At 42.3% G+C, this 22247-nt stretch overlaps 1 protein-coding gene across 10 annotated transcripts in view; it reads left to right on the forward strand.

The window, feature by feature from the left end:
- Positions 1–22247, forward strand: part of MAPT (microtubule associated protein tau) — a 111879-nt gene that overhangs the window by 79755 nt on the left and 9877 nt on the right. For 5 of the 10 annotated variants that reach the window (XM_069751305.1, XM_069751301.1, XM_069751303.1 and 2 more), the window contains exons 3-10: positions 1617–1703; positions 4710–4775; positions 13680–13726; positions 16999–17187; positions 18789–18903; positions 19463–19507; positions 19989–20260; positions 20502–20594. In XM_069751305.1, coding sequence (XP_069607406.1) covers positions 1617–1703; positions 4710–4775; positions 13680–13726; positions 16999–17187; positions 18789–18903; positions 19463–19507; positions 19989–20260; positions 20502–20594 — 914 coding nt within the window. Of the gene's footprint in view, positions 1–1616; positions 1704–4709; positions 4776–5533; positions 6260–13679; positions 13727–16998; positions 17188–18788; positions 18904–19462; positions 19508–19988; positions 20261–20501; positions 20595–22247 lie in introns of all 10 variants that reach the window. The other 5 variants (XM_069751297.1, XM_069751298.1, XM_069751295.1 and 2 more) reach the window with 2 other exon arrangements.

Consider the following 22247-nt stretch of genomic DNA (forward strand, 5'->3'; position numbering starts at 1 on the left):
TCCGACAATCAGGAATGCATACAGGGCCCAGAATATAGGCGAGCTGCTGGACAGTAATCTGTTTACCTGGAGAAAGACAATCTGCTGCCGACACATTGGGGCTGATTTATTGAGAACGTTGCTGAGGAGGAAAGCGGCCATTTTTTTAAACTGTATATAATCCCTTTAATTAGGTGGTCCAGGATTAGACAAACAAGGCGGCAGCACCGCTCCTGTTCATAGATTGTGTTGCAATATGATTTATTGCGACAGGTGGCGCTGTTTTAAAAGAAAGCAACCATTTCCTAAATTGTTGGAAAAGGAGTTTAATGGAATTTATAAAAAAAAAAAAAAATCTGTATGAAAGAGTTCTAGACTGAATTATGTCAGGGCTTATAATGTTGGTCTAGTGTTGGTAAGTATCACACATACCACAGATAGGTCTGCAGTCAGATGTAAGGTGATTTAGACAGAAATATACACAGATTTACTTCCTGTGGCGCCAACATATTCCACCGTGTTGTACAAACATTGTCACCATTCACATCAGTCCCTCTCCGCACATGTCACACACTAGGGTCAGTTAAAGGGGTAGTCTCATATTTGAAAGTTATTCCATATCCATTGGAAAATGCCACTTCAGGAAAAACATGCCTGCAGTGTCTTCCTCCTGAAAAAGTTGTTGGGTTTGCATATGTCACATACCCTGTTTTCAGAAAATTCTTTTTCCCAGGCTGCAGTTTTCTTTACTCACCCTCCTTAGGTCCAGTGCTGATTCTCTGGTGTCTTTTATTGCCTGCAGCACTGACGTCATGTTGACAGCGCGGCAACTCGGTCAGAGCTGCTGAGGTCACTGATTGGCTGCAGCGCTGTCGACGTGATGCAGACAATAACAGACTCCGCAAGCAGCGTCAGATAGTCATCGCTGGACCCCATTCATGTATGTAAAGTAAACTGTAGCCAGGGCACAGTGGTTTTTCTGAAACCGGAGAACTTCTGTTTAGCCCCCGTACACGTTTGACCAAGGTCTATCGGGCCCCCTAACCCTTCCCTGACAAATGATGTCAGATTTCAGACTGCTGATCCTTTGGTTTTCCAGGAGTTAAGCTGCCGCTATTGGAACCTAGTAGCGGCTGTCTCATTGACAACACAGGAGCGCTCGGCTCAGCTGAAAGTTCCTGTTTATGGGGGAATCAGGGGACATTGCATATTTATGGGCGGCTTTAGTGTGCTAACCACTGAGCCACCATGCCTGTGAAGATGTCTCATAAGCCTCTCCCTGCACGAGCCCTCTAGGTACTGTTAGCAATCTCAGTAATGTGCCTTCATTCACCTCCATTGTTTTCCTCTTACATTTGCTTTTCATTTATGGACATAGGGGGCATTAAATAAAATCCTCAGTAATCCACACCAGGTGGACAGCGGGAGGCCGTAGGTAATGTCAAGCAGTTATGCCAGTGGCATTAAATGTCTTTATATGTTCTGGCCTCGGGGCCGCCCGCCACAGATTGGCTCCGTGTTAGTAAAGAATATCCCTGGGAACGAGGCAATGAGGCGGAGATCAGTACATTGGGGGGATCTTTACTGTGCGGGCGTTACACATGCTTAACCCATACTGTTTTATCATCCTGTTACAGACAGCAGCCCTGTGCTAGAGGACGATCTAACTAATGGTGAAGCAGTAAAGGGACAGGGTCATACAGAGACCCCTGAGGCAACCACTGGTAAGGCAGAACATGGGCAGGTTAACCGCTCACACGCCGCTACCTCTCTTGGTACGGCTTTGCCTTTGCATCTGCCATCCTTTTGCCTATGCATGAATTTTGCGTTTCCTGATGCGGGGAGTGCGTGCCTTGTGTGGGTGATAGATGTAGGTTTTGGATCAAAATCATTCAGTTAACCTTGCCTCCAGAAGGGTTTACTTCTCACAATAGGACAGGGGCTGTGACAGTCTAATCATGACACCATAAGCAGCAGGGTCTCCTACAGTCACTGACAGTTATCTTTCTATTCCTAGGAGTAAACCAACAGCGCCACTATGGCTATAGGCTGTGTCTGGTATTACATCTTATTACCATCCCTCAATAGGGCCTCTATCACACTGTGTTTTTTCTGGGTTACTTGACATATCCGTTTGCATTGTATCAAAATATTTCAACGGATACGTTTGTATTTCCATAGAATATAATGTGAAAACATGTCAAATTGCTGTGCGTTTGACATACATTTCTACACATATTGGTATTGATACGTATTTTTACACAATGCAGAAAACACAGTCTGCTGCACTTTTTCATCATTTAAAGCCAATTGTCATATTATCTGAAACTCCCCGGCGTTTCTAAGAAAATATACATTGAGAATCCGTCCGGGGACCTTGCATGCCCAATAAAAGGATTTGGGCATGTTGAAATTCAACTGCCTGATCCTTCCCAGACAGACGATGTTGGTATGCCCCTGTCGAAATCAAGAGGTTCAGCCAACATGAGTCCAACGTGTATAATTGGCTGTAGAAACAGTGGGTAGATAAACTTCTCCACTTTACCTATTGACATGGCCAACCATCTAATTGTGTCTGTGGGGGTCTCAACTTTCCACATTGAGATCACATGGCTGGGTTAAGCCAAGCATGCATGTGAATGGGAAGGGGTCTGGAGGAACAGCTATGTCTAGTGTATGGCCACCTTACTTATACAGATGCAAAGCTGACTTCGGGAATTTCAATGCTATTTTGATCCATTACCTTCTTTTATCACACACCACAGTTGCCTTGCTGCTTCTACTAACTATGCTGACTAGTACCTTTTACTAGATGCTAACAGTTTCTTAAAGGGGGAATCTGTCATCAGGTTTTTGCCTCCTAATCTGAGAGCAGCACGATGTAGACACAGAGACCCCAATTTTAGCAATCTGTCATTTCCTGGACTTCTTGCTGTAGTTTCAATATAAATCATTTTTATTAGCAGGAGATTATCACTAGAGGACTAGTAAACCTGCTGCCAGGTAGTCCTGCATATTCATGAGCTCTTTATAACCCCTCCCCCACACAGGAACCTGCCAATCAGTGGTGTGGGCAGAGTTATACGCAGCTCAGCATTCAGAGAACTGCTAGATCTGCAGCAGAAAACAGGGATTTTTTTCAAAATGACAGCGAGCAGCTCAGTAAGCAATATCTAGATGGAATCAGGGTTTCTGCCCCTACATTATGCTGCTATAGGTTAGCAAAAACCAGACAAGTATCCTTTAAAAGGGTGTTTCGGTTTTATGTAAAATGTATTATTTGAATTGCACCAACCCATCAATCTTTAATTCATTGATACCAATTAAAGATTTTAGAAACTGATGAGGAAATAAATCAAAAAGTATATTTGAAAGTAGCAAAACGTTCCTCTATAAGGTGATTATTTTACATAAGACGTGGAGAAACCCTTCATATATAACTGGATCTCCCTCCTCTATTCAGCATGAGGACCTTTAACTCTTCTCGTGCTCTGCAGTTTGGTTAGCTCGTGGTGTTTTCTGGCACTTTTGCTGTTGGAAAGTAGCCTTCCCTTTCCGTCTCCTTCTTCAGCTATTATTCTTGGTTTTCTCGCCTGCTACTGTTTTATTTCTGTCCGGTTGAGATCTGAACATGAGACCGGGCAGCCATACGAGAATAGCTGCAGCTAAGATACAACAGTACCTTATTATAAGAAGCAATATTAGCCCGGCCATGCACATTCAATAGACATCAGCCAAACACTCATCTGGCTGAAGGCTTTATCTCACAGCTACGTCATTCACACACACACACTTGGTTTTGCAGAGCGTGCATAAATTGTCAATGGATAATAGGCCATTGTTAGATATCTGTGGCAACAACTTGCCTGCCATGAGAAAACATGATCAGGCATGTTAAAATTCAACATGTCCAATCCTTTTCATCTCCTACTTCTGCCATTTTGAGTAGCAAAATGGCTTGTACACAACAGATGGTCTGTTAGTCCCACCAACATCAGTGTCTATCATTGTCTATTGCCCTTTAAGGCCAACATGCCTTTAATTAAAGTACACGCATTGTTTAAATAGTTGTCAGCCATCTGACTTGACAGCTATTCCTCTCAACTCCGCCACATACATGAATGGGAGAGGGGAGAAAGCCGCTACCAGACTGGCAGTGGCATATCTCCACGGTAACATAAGATTGGGCATGTTAAATTCGAACACGTCGGATCCTTTACCCTGTGACATGTACCACTGTGGGAGACTGGAAACCCCCATATACATTAGATAATTGGAGGGTCCCACTGCAATTGTCCTTTACAACATATTTTCATCCAGTGTGTATGGGCACATTTAGTTAATGTAGAGACCAATCATGAAGCACTTTGCACATTCTGCGCTTCCCCTATAGTAAAGATGGCCGAAGTCATTAGATACAAGTAGGTTGATGGTTAAACAACGATTTACCAAGTAATTGTCTGGTGTACAATTATTATGCAGATACAGCACATTTTAGTCCATATTGGCCATTAAATTAGATCAAACTGGTCATACATTATCGAGCAAAATATGGACAATTTTGTGACTATTTCTTAGATCTATCGGTCTAACAAAATGTAACCAGTTGGCTAAAGGAACCTAAAATTTCACCCTCTTAGTTCTCATTTCCTATTGGCTACCTTTTAGACGTCCAAGATCAGTCATAGTTACTGACGACTGTTTACTGATCTTTACTTTATATCCTTCAGCCGAGGAAGCTGGCGTCGGTAATACCCCCCATCAAGAGGACCAGGCTGCAGAGATTGCAGTGAAAGGTACAGCTCGCTTGTTAGACCCCAGCACATGTACAGAAAAACTTTTAAGTGAATGCTAATCTTTTCCTGAGCATTTTGCCATTTTTTACTGTACAGAGGTAGACCTAGCACCTTCAGACAATTCACTAATGGTTATCCCACCAATAAATTGCAAAAAAAGTGAATTGTGGAGACCAAGGTGGAATCTTCTATTGAAATGCCTTTTTTATGCCTGCTCTATTCCTTTCCATTTAGAGAGACGGTTTTGTGGTTGGAACTGTCCTTCTATTTTGTGGGTCCCCTCAAAGACTGACAAAAGACTTTAGGTGGTATTTTTTCCACTTGTTTCCACTAAGGTCTCCATACAACCCATTGCGTTCTTCGAGCAACCTAATAGTTTATCAATGGTAAGAAATCTGCTCTGGGCTCAATCATGTCAGCAGCCATTGCTTGGCTTTTGATGTTTAATGGTAGAAGATCTGTGGTCATTAGAAAAGTGTATTAAAACATTATGGTATATTGGGTTTTACACGTTAATATTCTTGAAAGAAACATTTTGACCCTTGATTATCCATTATGAAGGTTTGGAAATGGAGATATAATTGGCCAGTACATTTTTCCCCATGACACATATCAATGTCATCTGTTAAGACGTTCTTTGCGTTGGGTAAATGTTCTCTATTACATGTATTAGCCTCACATTTTCTGTGTATTCTGTGATAATGCATATTCATTTCATCTATTCATGCCAAATTTGTACAATTTCACCTGAATCTTAGAGATAAGATTTCCGGCAAACGCAGGAGAGATGGAAATTCAGGAGTCTTCAAGTAGCACACCAGAAACAGCAGTGGGTATGGAAGGAGACACATCTATAACAGAACGGGACGTGGATGATTTGTGTGTCATCACTGGAGACACATGCGAAGATGTCAGCCCTGGATGGACGACTTTGAGTAATGAACTTACAGAACCATCTGATCTGCAAGGCAAGCAGGTCTTTACCCAAGAATCAAACGGCATTGTTAGTCGTAATGATGATGATGATGATAGGTTGGAAGAACACAGTTATGAAGGTGAGGAGGTGGAGCATGATAGCACAATATCTACAGAAGCATCACCCGGTGTACTGCCCCAGACAAATGGTCTTGAGTTGGGAGTAGGAGAGGCGGACAAGCTCCTTGATGGCTCAGTTTTCTCAGAACCACTCTCCAAACATGAAGATGATGACCAGAAACCCCATGATGACATGGCAGCCGATTCGTTGTCAGTGGAAGAAGTGCTACCTCGCCCACGTCCATCTGTATCTGTTTACCAAGTGGAGGTTGATGCCAACAAACCAATAGACAGCAAACAAATGTCACCATCCGAAGCTGCTGATGCACCGAGTGAGGACACAGAAGAAAAACAGTTAACTTCTCCTGGAGAGGTTGGTGGGATCCCTAAAAAAAGAGTATCTCCACTTGGATCTGGAATACCCATCAGCAGGGTTCCTGTACTGAAAGGTGTGTTCCCAGTTGTTATCTACTAGTAACCGGCCTACTAAAGTCTCCGATTTCCCCGGCTGCCTTTTGCTTTCTTAACTTGCTTGAAGGAGGCACAAATAATAGCACACGTCACCCACCCGTCCCAATTTTCTTCACCTCCTCGTATGGTTATCATTGTTTGGTTTGCCGTTGTCTCCCAACGCATGACGCACTTTGCATGATCTCCACCCTCCTCACTGCATGTCTTTCCACGTATACTCATCTAACAGCAAGCGGCACCTAGAAAACATGTGCATGACAAATTCTTTACAGCAACAAGATGGACACCCAAGAAGTAAGAAGGATACAGAAATTGTCTCTAGTATTTATCTCTGTTTGTTGCCGTCAACATTTGATGTGTAAAAGAAATTATGTCAGAAAAATACTGCATTGAAGGTAAATGTATAAGGATTTGTTTTGGATTCATTGTTCTAATAGAGCATGTGGAGGAAAGAAATTTGGACTCTGAGGTCATTATGAAGGTAGCTATATGAATGAATATTTCTTTCTCTGATAGACTTAGCCTGTCCATGTAATTATTTGTAATACTACATTTCGCCTGCAGCAGTCCAGGGTTCCCCTCAGTGATCGGGTGCTTTTTTGTTGTTACACTAAAACCTTTTAAAGAGAACCCATTGGGCCAAATTTAATACTGAACCCAGTGGTATTACTGTATAGGTCGTAGAACAATGATAAAAATGATACCAGTCTTGTTGTAATCCGATGTGCCAGTGCTTAGAAATCAAGCTTTGAACCCATATGTTAATTAGCCTGAAAGTGCATTGGAATGTGTCAATGCACTGGCACGCCCCAATGCACTTCAACAGTGATTTGCATGTGGCTTCAAAGCTTGATTTCTTGGCACTGACATATCGGACTGCTACAAGACTGGTATCATTTTTATTGTTATATTAGGAGCTAGACAATCATACCACTAATTACAGTAGTACAATTGTCCTGATAGGTTCCCTTTAAAGTGGTTGTACAGCATACCTCATTTCTGCCATGGGCGCAGAGATTTGCTGCACGTATTTTGCATTGGTCTGTTCTATTCTAACTTATTAGGACATGTGCACGGTGGCTGTCGGGTGTCAGGCGGTTGCCTCTGCAGCTGTCACTACCTGTGTGCAGCATCCACGGAGAATGCAGAAATAAAAGGAACTACACAAACACTTTGCATTTTAATTTTTTGCTTGTGCACATGAACATGGTATTTTTTGTAGACATTACATTATGTCTTACCTCAAAAGTAGGAGACCACACTACCCATGGAGAAGGACTATGTGGACACGTGCTTTATTAGATCGTATACGTGTGGTCATGTCTCTACTTACTTTGGTTTTTCTTGGGTTACACTAGTTTATTGAATTGCTACATCCATATAGGTATTCATTTATATTGCTCTCTATATTCATATCAAATGTACACATTTTTTTACGTTTGCATGTATTAAATGTGTAGTTGCAGCTGTTCAGTACTGAGTGGGTTAATGCCGACTTCTGCCATGATGTCACTACTTAAACTTTTGCCATTTGGGGCTGCCGCCTTTGCACTGCATTTTCAGCACCGTATATCCAGCAGTCGGGAAAGTAGACGTGCCATTAGGTATAAACACGAGGAATGGAAATCCTGCATGACCGAATACACAAATAGTTTAGTCACAATAATGCTGATGTTTCCCTTCTGTCTCACTCGCCGATGTACTGTATACAGAGCTGATTATTGACATGTGTTAAGGGAACACGCCAAGTAATACTGATACTGATATGTGTTATTTTATGCTGAGGGGCAGGCAGAGCATTTGGTGTACTCGGAGTCTCTGTGTCATGCGCCACCCCCACATTTGTGTTTGGGTACAGATGGCAAAGTCTGGACACAATTTTCTGGGTTGTGTGCTCTTACAAGGGCGTTCCCTTTCTTCGTCCGCAAAAAATAAAACTGTATGATGAAAAGGGTTCCAGCTTATAGTTGCCGTCGCAGGAGCCCATACCTCTCAACTTTTAAAAACAGGGAAACGGATATATATTTCACAAGCACAAAAATTGTACCTCTACTGTAGCCCTTTATTATTCTCATAAATACAGTGTTCCTTCTATAGCCCACATAGAGTATAATTCTCCCCAAAATTCCTGCTCCCCCCCACACAGTACAATTCCCCCTCAGGGAACTCCTCACACAATTTGGCCCTACAATACCCAACACATGCACAGTAGGATGACTCTACAGTGTCCCTAACACAGCATGATTCTGCAACTGTGTCCACACCACAGTATGATACCCCCACAGCCACCAACACAATATGATACTGCAACCGTGTCCACACCACAGTATGATACCCCCACTGCCACCAACACAATATGATGCTGCAACCGTGTCCACACCACAGTATGATGTCCCCACAGCCAACAACACAATATGATGCTGCAACCGTGTCCACACCACAGTATGATACCCCCACAGCCACCAACACAATATGATACTGCAACCGTGTCCACACCACAGTATGATACCCCCACTGCCACCAACACAATATGATGCTGCAACCGTGTCCACACCACAGTATGCTGTCCCCACAGCCAACAACACAATATTATGCTGCAACCGTGTCCACACCACAGTATGATGCCTCCACAAACACCAACACAGTATGATGCTGCAACCGTGTTCACACCAATGTATGATATCCCCACAGCCACCAACACAGTATGGTGCTGCAACTGTGTCCATACCACAGTATTATGCTCCCACAACCACCAACACAGTATGATGTGACCCCTGCACATGCCATGCATTATGATACTGCAACAGTCCCCCTCCAACACGGTATGTTTCCCCTAACACAATATTATTGAACCACAGCTCCCCAACACCATATGATGCCAACAGACTTCCTTCACATACATTATGAGGCCCCTACACAATAACAATCTTCTACATCCCCCCTACACAGTATGATGCCTCCACAGCCCCACAAACAGTCTGATGGCCCCAATTGTACCCCATACACAGTATGGTGGCTCTCAAAGTCCCACACATAGTATGATGGCCCCCACTGCCTCTCACATACAGTGTGATGGCCCCTACAGTCCCCTACACAGTTTGATTAACCCCACAGTCCCCTCACACAAAATTTTGGCCCCCAAACACAGCATAATGTCCCCATAACTATGCACACAGTATGATGACCCCCACGTATCCCTCCACAGCACACACAGTATGATTGATCCCACTCAGTGTGCTGCCTCCATTCCAAAAGTATTGACTGACAAAATTGTTTAAAAAAAAAAATGTTCTCACTCAGCCCAATTCCCCCAATGCGCTGCACCAGTCTGTGCAGGCGCCATCTACTCTCATCATTGTGCCTTCTGCGCTGGACTCAGGTGCACAGGCTGAATACAATTCCACAATTTAATTCAACTATGGGCAGCACGGTGGAGCAGTGGTTAGCACTGCAGCCTTGCAGCGCTGGGGTCCTGGGTTCTAATCCCACCCAGGACAACATCTGTAAAGAGCTTGTATGTTCTCTCCGTGTTTGCGTGGGTTTCCTCTGGGTACTTCGGTTTCCTCCCACATTCCAAAGACATACTGATAGAGAATTTAGATTGTGAGCCCCATCGGGGACAGTGATGATAATGTGTGCAAACTGTAAAGCGCTGCGGAATATGTTAGTGCTATATAAAAATAAAGATTATTATAAAGATTATTAACTGTATTTGCCTTGGATGCAGATACTGTTGAAATTTAACCACCAACACAGGGAGGGCAGTGCTGCTTGACTCCCCCCACCATCCACACTCGCGGGTCCCATAGAGGCTGCATGGTCAGTACGGCACCGCTTCAAGCTATCATTTGACCACTTATCCCTTAATGATAGCTTTGTGATCGGTGGGGGTCCTCCCACTACTGAGAGCAGGGCTCTGCAGTGACCCATCGCTCCTTGTATTCTCTATAGCAGGGGTCCCCAACTCCAGTCCTCAAGGCCCACCAACAGGTCATGTTTTCAGGATTTCCTTTGCATTGCACAGGTGATGCAATTATTACCTGGGCAAGACTAAGGAAATCCTGAAAACATGACATGTTGGTGGGCCTTGAGGACTGGAGTTGGGGACCCCTGCCTATAGGATTGCCAGAGATAACCAAATACAGCTGTATGCATTTTACAGCCATCCAGGCAAAGAATTGAGTGATGGAGGCCACAACTGTTTTTTCGTGGCATTTCAGAGTCCTGTTCTCCAGATCTATGGGGATCCAATCTGTCTGACCCCCACCAATCTCAAAGTTATGACCAATCTTGTGGAAAATAACCTTTTTAAGATGAATACTGTTTATAGATATACGGTAGTTTGCTGCAAAGTCAGGTGGATCATTTGCACGGTCTCTAATGGGTCATCTAGTTGATGATGATGTCGACCAATATAAACTTTAAAGCATGCAAGACTTCTAATGTAAAAAAAATAAAAGTTAATCCACATAATAAATAGTTTATTTTAATTGTTATGCATCTGCATTGAAAAATGAAGTCAACTTTGCTTTTCTATACAGGTTAAATGAAAGTATACCAATGGTTATACACTAAATGAAGGGCTCAAACGTGTGATGTTAACACAGCCCTAAAACTGAGCTCAAGTGCAGGTTCACATTTAAGAACAGTTTTATAGTTTACACATAGAATTTACAAGAAACATTGGAAATGTATTGAGGCCTTTGTTCCAGTTTTCTGGCATAAAGAAAAATCACCAATTTTGTAGCGTTTCGTGCATCACTGATAATTTGGCGCAAAGGAAAATAATGCAGCTCGAAGAAAAACTGACTTCAAGCTTCAATTCATCTCATGCTAAATTCCCTCTAGTAAGTCACCTTGTAAGGACATTAGTTTATCATGTGCATATACACATACATACTCTCCTTAGCTCAGATCTGCTTGTCTTGTGTCAATACCGAGCTCCTTCTGGTAAGTTTTATATATGTCCCAGTTTAGTCTTCATCCCGTGACATAATCTCTCCCAGAATGCAGAGCAGAAGACATCATTAGATTAGCCCACCCAGGGACCAAGGGATGTGTCTGTCTACAGACTGTAAGCTGTTCTAGGGGCAATCAGCAGAAATGTACTACAACCAGACTTGCTGTAATTCAGGATCATTATACCCTTAATTACTGCTGTAAAAACATTATGGATTCCTCTAATGAGCACACCAGTTTTACAGGATCATGCTTCAGAATAAGACTACAGCGCTGTGTTCTGCACTGTACAGTTGCTCAGGCTGTTGCTTGCAGCCTTGAGCATTACCAATGATCGGAGACCAAGTTGGTCTAGGATCATGTAACGCCTTAGATGCCAAAATGAATGGCGACTGCTGAAAAAGTGTAAAAAAAAAAAGTCCTCATACAGTTATATTGAAAAAAAAAAAAATCTTGAAATGCAACGATAAAAAATGGAAAAATGATTGGTACTTGGAGCCATATTCTTCGTATCAGAAGGCACAGATCCTATTGACAGTTGTCAATGACGGTAATTGTATGAGGCACAACAGAGAAACCGCATAATGTGCTGTTAAGAGGAAACACATTCACCTGTGTCGTCCCAGTTTTTGAGGTCGACTTATTTGTAGTGATGTATTTTATTTTGGTAGTGATCCCTCTGACTTTGTCTTTTTGGTGTGAGTAGCTATTTTCTGAGGCTCCAAATGTTTTGACTTCCTATTTTTTTAAAAACCCAAACACTTAATTTATATATTGCTGTTGACACTTATGTCAAGACTCCAGTAAGACGGATCAATGGAGCAAGTCATAGCACTTATCCAACACATCCACATCCCATAGACAGGACTCACTATTAGTGATGAGAGACACGCCACTTGAGTGATCACCAGGTGCTCATCGAATATCACTGGTGCTCAGCGCCATGCTCAAGTCCTAGCCCTGCATGTTTGTTAGATAGCCAATAAACATGTAGGGGTTGCCCGTGTATGGCAGACAATCCCTGCATGTTTTTTGGCTCTCTAACAGTCCCCTGGGTGGGGACTTGAGCATGGCTCTCGAGCACCAGTAATATTCGATGTGTACCCGAGCACCCCGATGCTCACTCAAGTGGCGAGCATGCTCGCTCATCACTACACACCATACACATTCATTCACATTATTAAAAAGAACCCTTCACCAAATCAAAAGTAGCCCGTTTTTGCTCTTATTTTATTGAATAGTCCCATTTGTTTGTTTTTTCTTAAATCCCTATATGATTCCAAATGGATGGGCCTTTTCATTTAGTGCTAATTTGTTTTATTTTTACCAAGGGGGCATGTCTCACAGGATTCTCTAGGGGTGTGTTTTTAGGCTGCTATGTAATGTTACCTTGTGAGTCATGCCCATTTGATAAAGACCAGGTTTTGCACCGAATAAAAAAAAAATGATATCTCTGGAACCATTTTGGCAAATTAAAATAATAAAAATAAAAAAATCTGCATACTCAGGGGAGCAGCGGGAATAAAATAAGAGCAAAAACTGGTCACATTTGATCTGGTGGAGGTCTTCTTTAATTGAGAAAAGTTATTGATTTCTGTGAATTTTCTGAAGACTTATGTGTCTAAATGTCTGAGTTAGGCTGGGGTCACACTTGCATGTGAAATGCGAGACACTCACGCATCAGTACCCGGCACTGCCGCCTGGAGCGTTCAGCTGCATAGAAATACATGCGGCCGCACACTCCGGTCACCAGTGCCGATGGCAGTGCCGGGTATTGATGCGAGAGACACGTGCAAGTTTCTCGCATTACACACGCAAGTGTGACCCCGGCCGTATAGTACAGCTCACAAGGCTGGTACGGCATACATGGACCCTTCTTGTGCATTGTTTTAGTTGCAGATCTGGATCATATTTATGGATAAGAAGCTCTGGTAGGGTGGTTTTTATTTTTGACAGTGGGATATGTTAATAGGTATGATACTTTAGTCATCACACCCATACACATTAGAGCAAAATCGGCCAGAACCATCTTTTTTTTTTTTTTACGGTACTGTCCAGCTACAGAGGTCTACTGAAGAAGGATCGGGCATGTTGAGTCTTAACATCCCATCCATTTGTTATTAGAAAAGTTAGTTCATCAGTGGCCAAACTGTGTATATATGTGTAAGAAAGGTCAGAAGGCAACCTTTAGCCATACGTGAAGGATGGACCAAATAAGCTGTGGACAAGTACAGCAGGGACCTCTGTCAAAGAAGACTTTCTGGTTACCCCATGAAAAGTGAGCAGGTCTGCTTGTCAGGAAATGGTATGATCCAGGCTGATTTTTTAAGAACTACCACCACTGCCTGTAGGAGATGGCCGCCCCACCATGGCCGAGGACTGGTACTGTATGAAATCCCTAAATAAAATATGTGCAAATGCATTTTTGTTTTGTTGCAGCACATGATCAAGAGAAACATGAACGTGACACCCCAGAGAAAGGAGAGGTGAGTGTAAAAGTCCTGACTCCCACTTTGTGAGGACTCTCTTGAAGGCAAAGTCTTACTTCTGTGCACAGTACTTATATACTATCTCCTCTTAGCCCTTAACACTACTCACATGGCTCCCACGCGTCTTCCTTAGTAGCGGCCTATCTAGTATTTTCTGCACTCATAGTCCTATCCTACCATATTGTAATGCTGCTGCAGGGACACAACATGCCATCTTTTGCACAACTTTCCCAACTGGGTGAATTTTTATATTGGGGCTTTAGTTTTTACTTCCCCTTCTTCCAAGACCCAGAACTGTTTTATTTATTTTTTTTACTATTGTTTTTTTGTGGGAAGATTTGAAGTTTTTAATGACTCCATTCATTTTAGGAAGTAATGTAATGAAAAATGGGAACAAATTCCAAGTGGTGTTAAAAGGAAAACGCAATGTTTTATGATGAAACATATGCAGTAAAACTGACCTGGCAATACATATTTTTTAATTATTTTTTTGTTATTTAGTAGATAAAAAAAAAATCTGAACCTTTTCTAAATAAATTTTGTCAGCATTTTTATTTTTAATTTTGTAAAAAAAGATTTATTTTTTCCATGGACGGACAATATTTGAGGTCTTGTTTTTACGTAGTAAGCTATAGGTTTTATTGTTACCATATGACATTTTGTTCACTTTTTATGGCGTTTTTGGAGGGTGGTTTTTTGATCCTATACTTTACAGCATTAACTGTTAGGGCTATTTAATATTATATTTTCATAAATTGGACTTTGAATGCATCAGTAACAAATTTGTTAAGAAAATTATTGTAATTTTTTCTAATCACTTTTCACTTATCGTTTAGTCACCCTAGGAGACTTGAACCTGTAATTGTTAGTTTGCTTGTACTGTATACTGCAATAATTTATTTTTGTAGTATGTAGTACAAATCACAATGTCCTATGAATGAGACTACAAAGATTACGGCTATGTGGGACCTCAGAAGGTCCAGGGCTGTCATGAGAAGCAATTGGTACCCCTTGACGGCATCGCATTTGGACTGATGGGTGCCACAAATGACTCCCTACTTGCACCACACCACTTAAATTCAGATGTCAGAGATTGACAGTGATATTTAGGTGGTTAAACAGCTGCAATCAGAGCTATCTCCGATCGCTGCTGTTGGAGACAGGTGCCGACTGTCTAACATAGCCGGCGCAAGCCCGCTGTGTATGGCGTAAGCTCAGTTGCTGAGTCCTCTCTATAAAATGAATGAAGGAATTTTTAAAAAAAATATGGCTCCTCAGTCGGAAACGGCTTACAGATGGAGACAAATTCAGTTTCTGCAAAAACATTACATTTAACCGCATCCAGTGTAGGACATACCGGTAATTCATATGTCTGCTGATGCTGCCTTATCACCTTCCAGAGGCAAGTGGAGGGCTGTGCCCGTACGGGTGCAGGTCCTGGGCTGACTGCATAATTTAAGAACCTGAATTGGCAGCTTAATAGGGATCGTAGAGGTTGGGCCAGGACTTGCATCCATCATATGGAAAAACAAACGTGCCAATAAAATGCATGTCTGAAATTGACCTGATACAGAAAGTGTAATTTATGAAATATAAAGGTTTAGCAAGAGCCAAAGGACAAAGGAGAAGAAAATCTTGGGTTATCGAGGTAGACCAGTGTTCTACAACCGGCAGCTCTTAGGTTATGCTGGGCGTTGTTGTAGCTTGTTGAGGACCGCTGATAGATTGTAGATTATTCCCAATAACAATATTCCTACTAACACAGATTACGCTACTCATTACATTTTTTCCATTTACTTTGCTTTACGTTTGCTTTTTTCTTCCTTGCTTTATTTGTGCTAGAACTTATATTAAAAGTGCAATCCACAGAAGATAAAAAAAAATAATCAGAGAACTATGCTTAGTTTCATGATCTATCAAAATTTTCTCTCCTTTTATTTTCCCTGGTTTAATGCTGTGTTGGACATAAAGCGGGGAAAAAATCCACTACTCCACCCTTTGGGTATGTGCACACTACATCTTTTTCAGGTGCATTTCACCTGAAAAAGCTCTTAAAAACAGCTAAAACAAACTAACATATGCACTGCAATGTAAAAACGACCTGATTTTCACATGTTTAGTCTTTTTGGACCTCTTTTAACCAATTCAGTGTTCAAAAGCCATGAAGCGGCTAAGGGAAGTGACCTGACTGCTCACCAGTTTATATGCACCGTTAAAATAAAAGCTGCCCCCCAAAAAGACACCAAAAAAGACATTTCAGAAAAAGCACTAAGAAGTCACTGTGTGCACATACCCTTATTGTGTTGGTCACAAAACAAATAGGAACAGAAGCTGCATCCAAATGTGTGAACGGGGCTGAATGTGCAGATACATCACATTATGGCCGTGATGCTCAATTTCTGGAAAGTTGTGGTTACAAAAGCAAAAGCCGGACTTCTCCTTGTTGTGATCAAGTGGAAGGAACTAGTATATAGTATCTTTGTCTAAACCAGTGATATCAACAATACTGGAAGCCAAAGTTCATCTTCTTTTGTATATCTGAATATTGCTGGCAATGTAGATTCTGCTGTCCAGTTGTGTTACAGTAGATATGCCCTACCAGTGCCAAAGATGCAGGTCCAATCTTGGGATTTGCTGCGAGAGGCAGTGCACAGTGCCGATATAGCATGTCACAGGCAGGGTGCATATGCCGGCCGGCTACAGGGAAGGGCAAGGACTCCTGAATATCAGTGGCCTTAATAATGGTCTCATCAGTAGTTGTTTTCGTGATTGTTAATTAGTTTCGCATTATTTTTAGACAAAGGCAAAAGCACATTTTGTATGCCCATTGTGAAGGGGCATTTCTTTGTTTTGCACCACATAGTGATATAGATGCTACAGTAGTTATAGTGAGAATGGCTTTCTGGCAAATTGAATAGGCAATTTGTATATTTAATTTCCCAGAGGAGCATGCATGGTGTAAAAGTCTCCTCACTCTGACATGCCAGGCCTTACTTGTCACTCTCCACACGTTACCCCTTAGGTCCCTGGCTCATCCCATGAATGTTTTAATAGGTAGATCAGATTTCCATTGGCGAGAAGCATTCAGATTGTTGCCATCTGTTGAATCATTGTTTATTTTTTCGGTGGCTGTAGGGTGTCACTGTATGAAACCCCAAGGATTGCACTTTTAATCATTGATCTAGCTGTGTCATTCTTCATAACATTTTTATTTTCGTTTCCACAATTTCTTTTTCTGTTCATTGAATATTTTGTTTTACATTTGGAAGAAATCCTCTACACCACCCATTGTCAAACTCACAACAAGCAGAACTTCCACTATCCCCAAAAGATCCCCTTCTGCTAGCACAATCACCCAGAAAAAAACTTCCACTCCGACAGTACCTCCATCACGGAGCCTTACGCAGCGGCCTTCCCCTGCAACGTATCGCCCACTGGGCCCTTCACCACGGGCTAAGGTAAGGGGAAAACCATATTAAGTGCATTAGTTTTTATGGAACACATTGGTAAATGTCTACATCGATTCAGAGACCACCTATATTACCTTATAAATGGAAAGTATTAAGACCAGATTGAAGCTTGTTTATGGTTCTGTTCAGTTCATTGTCTCCAGATGCATTGAACGAGTGGTATCAGACATTTTACTTTTTATAGATTAGGGGCCTGCATGACCAATATCTGAGTCATGTCTAAGAGAACAAAGTGGCCGGAAATCCAGGCTACAATATTGAGAATGTAGAGAGAGTTAGTATGCCTAACATAAAAAGACCATCTGAGCCCTGAACTTGCAAATGCACAAGCAAACATGTCAGAAAAATGCAGTTGTCAGACAGGAGGGTCGTAGACTTACAGTAGGCCTACATGACCCATAGCCTTTACGTCATTCACATGCTGATATCACTGCTTGTACTGTCATCTCTAAGAGAAAGAAGGAGAAACACTAATGACAATATTTAGAGGGGATGGGAGAGTGTTTTACAGGAACCATCCACTGAGCTCTGAACTTGTCAAAGCACAAGCAGACATGTCAAAAAACGCAGGCGTCAGACAAGACGGTCGTAGAATTTTACTGGGCTTACATGACCCATAGCCATTAGGTAATTAGCATGATAGCTATCACTGCTTGTACTTTTATCTCTAAGAGAAGGAAGGAGAAACATAAGTGACAATTTAAAGGGGGTGACACCCACTGAACTCTGAACTTGTGAAAGCGCAAGCAGACATGTCAGAAAAAAAGCAGGTGTCAGACAGGACGGTCGTAGACTTATACTAGAATTATGCTGGGCTTACGTGACCCATAGCCATTAGGTAATTAACATGATAGCTATAACTGCTTGTACTGTTGTCTCTAACAGAAGGAAGGAGAAACACAAGTGACAATATTTAGAGGGGATGGAGAGTGTTTGACAGGAACCACCCACTGAGCTCTGAACTTGTCAAAGCACAAGCAGACATGTCAGAGAATCAAGTCTTCAAAATAAATGGATCAGAATAAACATCAGACACATTATACATCTTGTTAAGTATACAAACGTATCTAAAAATCATTTTGCTCACATAGTAGGTGTGAAGGAAGTTTGGGCAATCATTCTTGCCTACTGTAACTAATAAAGTGGTCCTCTTACGGTTCTTGGAAAGCAGCAAGGTGACAAGACATCAGTAGGACTCAATCCACAATATAGTTTATGAACACTATCATCTTCACTTCTCTGTTATGTTTTTGGGTACTGGAATATATTTATATATTTATGGTTGGTATGAACCCTAACCCTAGAGTCAGGACCAGCTTGCAATCTGCAGCTCTATGACACGACTACAGAGCAGTTGGATCAGCGCAGTTTGGCATTTCAGAAAAAGTAATTGTTAGTCCAGTTGTGCTGAGAAGATGAGTGGGCACAAACGTAAAAATTAGAAAAAGGACAACAAAATGGATAGGTCTATAATGAAAGGGTTAAACTGTAAAATATTGATGGAGAATGGAGGCGTCCAGCTAAACCATGCAGTAGAACAATGTCAAAAATAGATTATTGCCATTGATTGCTTTGTGTGTTATTTATAGCAACAGGACGGAGTTCATGATGGTGCAGGCGTTAAGCAGCCACCAGTCCGGAGCCCGGCCAACACAACCAGGATCCCATCGAAGACTCCCACAGTTCCTAAGACTCCCCCTAGTGGTAAGCAAGTTCATATGTTTGTGAGAATCAGTGCACAGTAACATGGCCTTATTCTACACAGAATAGCTTAGTAATGGAGTAGACAAACTGATTACATTTTTTTTATGATATTCTGTGCTACACAATCTTTACATCTGGTTTTCACTACCTACGTAAGATGGTGTGTGATAGGACAATTGAGCAGGACATGTATTCTGCTGACAGACACGCAGGCCGGTGGTAATGGAACTTGTCCTGAACTTTATAGAACAGATAAGGCTTGTATATGGTGCCAGTCAGACAGATACGTGTAGTGCACCATGCCGGCTCACAGCCTGTTAGTGACGCCATAGTATTAGATCAAGTGGCCTGCCCAGAACTATGTACAATGGATATAAAAAGTCTTTACTCAACAAAAACCTGCCATTTTAACAGGGGTGTGTTGACTTTTTATATCCACTGTAAGTGCACCCCACAAGGATAGACACAAATACTCTCCCCCCCCCCAGATGAAAAACTACATTTGGCATTTGTTGATTGTTTGACCGTTCTCAAATTAAAAGAAACATTTCTTTCCCAGCAGTGAGAAGGGAGCAGAAGAGGTCTATAAACAAAGGTGATAGAGGTAAGAGGATGATGATGGGTATTACTAATTAGAGGTGATGGTGCAGAATCCAGCAGACTCGTGTCCACTTTCCTAGGAGTCGTAGTAGGTCCTTCCATTACTTTCCCAGCAATAGCCGCCCCTCTCCTGTTTCCCCAAAAGTCCCTGCAGGTTCACCCTGCAGGTTCACCACTTTTCCCTAGACAGCATACAGTCCCATACATTCAGCACTAGTTGCCTGCATTTTTTGGGTGTTTATGCCCTCTCCTAACTCTGCTCCTGTTCCTCACGGTAATGTCCCCACCCCTCCTGGTATAACTGATCCTGTCTTGAAAGCCCACTTTTGGGTAAGGTTTAGATGAACCCCTTCCTGTTTTGACCCACATGTCCTGGGAAAACAGGGACAGCTGGCAAGAATAAAAATGCAAAAATCTTTCCCATCCACCACCATTATGATCACTTTGTAATGATAACCTATTTAAGATTTTTAATTGACTTCCAGCTGACTCTCCAAAATCTGGTGAAAGAAGTGGATACAGCAGTCCTGGATCACCAAGTACACCAACCAACCGTTCCCGTACACCCTCTTCAAATTTGCCACCCAACCGGGAGCCCAAGAAGGTTGCCGTTGTGCGTACACCACCCAAATCCCCTGCTTCGGTCAAGAGCCGTCTTCAGCCGCTCACCAGCCCGGCAGCAATCCCGGACCTGAAAAACGTAAAATCTAAGATTGGCTCCATTGACAACATTCGGCACCAGCCAGGAGGAGGCAAGGTATCTTGATCAAAGTAGAAGAAAGCGGGTTGGGTGGAAGCATGGAAGGGCAGGAGGGTGGAAATTAATATTAAACAGGGGGCAGGTGAGAATTAAAAATACAATGTGCCAAGGATGGTCACTGACTCCACGTCTCATGGTACCATATCTGTAATTACATCTCCTCTCCAAACACTTCATTAAATATATCCATTTACCTGGTAAATTTCATCTTCTGACCCACTTTTTGTTCCTCACACAGGTGCAGATTGTCCACAAGAAAGTGGATCTGAGCAATGTCCAGTCTAAGTGTGGATCCAAGGACAACCTGAAGCATATGCCTGGGGGAGGCGCAGTGAGTGACATCCTCTGTGTGCAAAGACCCCAACACCCAATAAAGGACACACCCAGATACAAGCACCTACGACGGAGCACAACACGCTGGACACTGATTTACCCAATGTAGTTGCTCGCATCACACAGTGAAGACTACGTTCACACTATGCTGATAAATTCCCGAAAATTAGCACTAGTACACACGTGGTCAAAATTGTTGGCACCCCTCGTTTAATGACAGAAAAACCCACAATGGCCACAAAAATAACTTGAATCTGACAAAAGTAATAATAAATAAAAGATCTATGAAAATGAACAAGTGAAAGTCAGACATTGCTTTTCAACCATGCTTCCGCAGAATAAAAAAAAAAAAAGTACAACTCATGAAATAGGTCTGGACAGAAATCATGGTACCCCTGAAAATAATGTGACAAAAGGGACATGTTAAATCAAGGTGTATCCAACTAACTAGCATCACAGGTTTCTACAATCATGGAATGGGCCTGTATATAGGGCTACAGATACTCACTGTGCTGTTTGGTGACATGGTGTGTATCACACTCAACATGGACCAGAGGGAGCGAAGTAAGAGTTGTCTGAGGAGATTAGAAAGAAAATTATAGACAAACATGTTAAAGGTAAAAGTTATAAGACCATCTCCAAGCAGCTTGATGCTCCAGTGACTACAGTTGTACATATTATTCAGAAATTTAAGAACCATGGGACTGTAGCCAACCTGCCTGGAGCAATGTCTGACTTTCATTTGTTCATTTTCATAGTTGTTTTTTTATTTATTATTACTTTTTTCAGATTCAGGTTATTTATGTGACCACTGTGGGTTTTTCTGTCATTAAACGAGGGGTACCAGCAATTTTGACCACGTGTGTAGTCCTGTTATCTTTAACCATCATCCAATATGGATTTTGAAATGCAGTCTGCAAAATTAAAGGGAACCTGTCACGAAGTTTCCCATATTTAAACTGCTGCCACCACCTTTTGCGTTGCTTAGGCTCAGTCCACACCGCATCTGTGTCCACTGTCGGAGACCAAAAGATCTGATTGGCCTCTGCCTGGGGAATGGGAACTTACGTACGATATACGTCGGGAAGTGCTCCTGATGTACTGTATGTTGTAGGCAGGGATGGACTGGCCATCTGGCAATTCTGGCAAATGCCAGAAGGGCCTGTCTGGTCATGGGCTGTCTTGTCTGCTACGTTGTTAACAGGATCAGTGTTCTCAAGACCCCCATACTGTTAAGAGTTGTGATGGAGCACAAAGTTGCTGACTCCTTCACTTATCCCAGCAGGCCACGGGTACCATATTGGTCTTGTAGTAAATCTTGCTTCATCCACGCAGGGTAATACTAGTAATGTATCCCATCTGGTTCATGGACGGGGACAACATGGGCCTGTGTGAGTTCAAATGCCAGGGCTGAATTTCAGCCCCAGTCCGTACCTGGTTGTAGGCTAAGTGCATAGACAGATCCTAACGATCCGTTCCTTACAGCCCTGTAGCCATGCATAGCTGTATTAATGAACTTTATACATCGCTCTTCCTGTAAACCTTTCCCTGGTAATCAGTACTGAACGGCTCGATGGGGTAGGCACGAACCAACCTCGACGCCTGCTGTGAGCATGCTAACCCAATCCTTCTGCCTGTAATTGATGGGCTG

Source organism: Ranitomeya imitator, chromosome 2, assembly GCF_032444005.1.
Source record: "Ranitomeya imitator isolate aRanImi1 chromosome 2, aRanImi1.pri, whole genome shotgun sequence".
Taxonomy (NCBI): domain Eukaryota; kingdom Metazoa; phylum Chordata; class Amphibia; order Anura; family Dendrobatidae; genus Ranitomeya; species Ranitomeya imitator.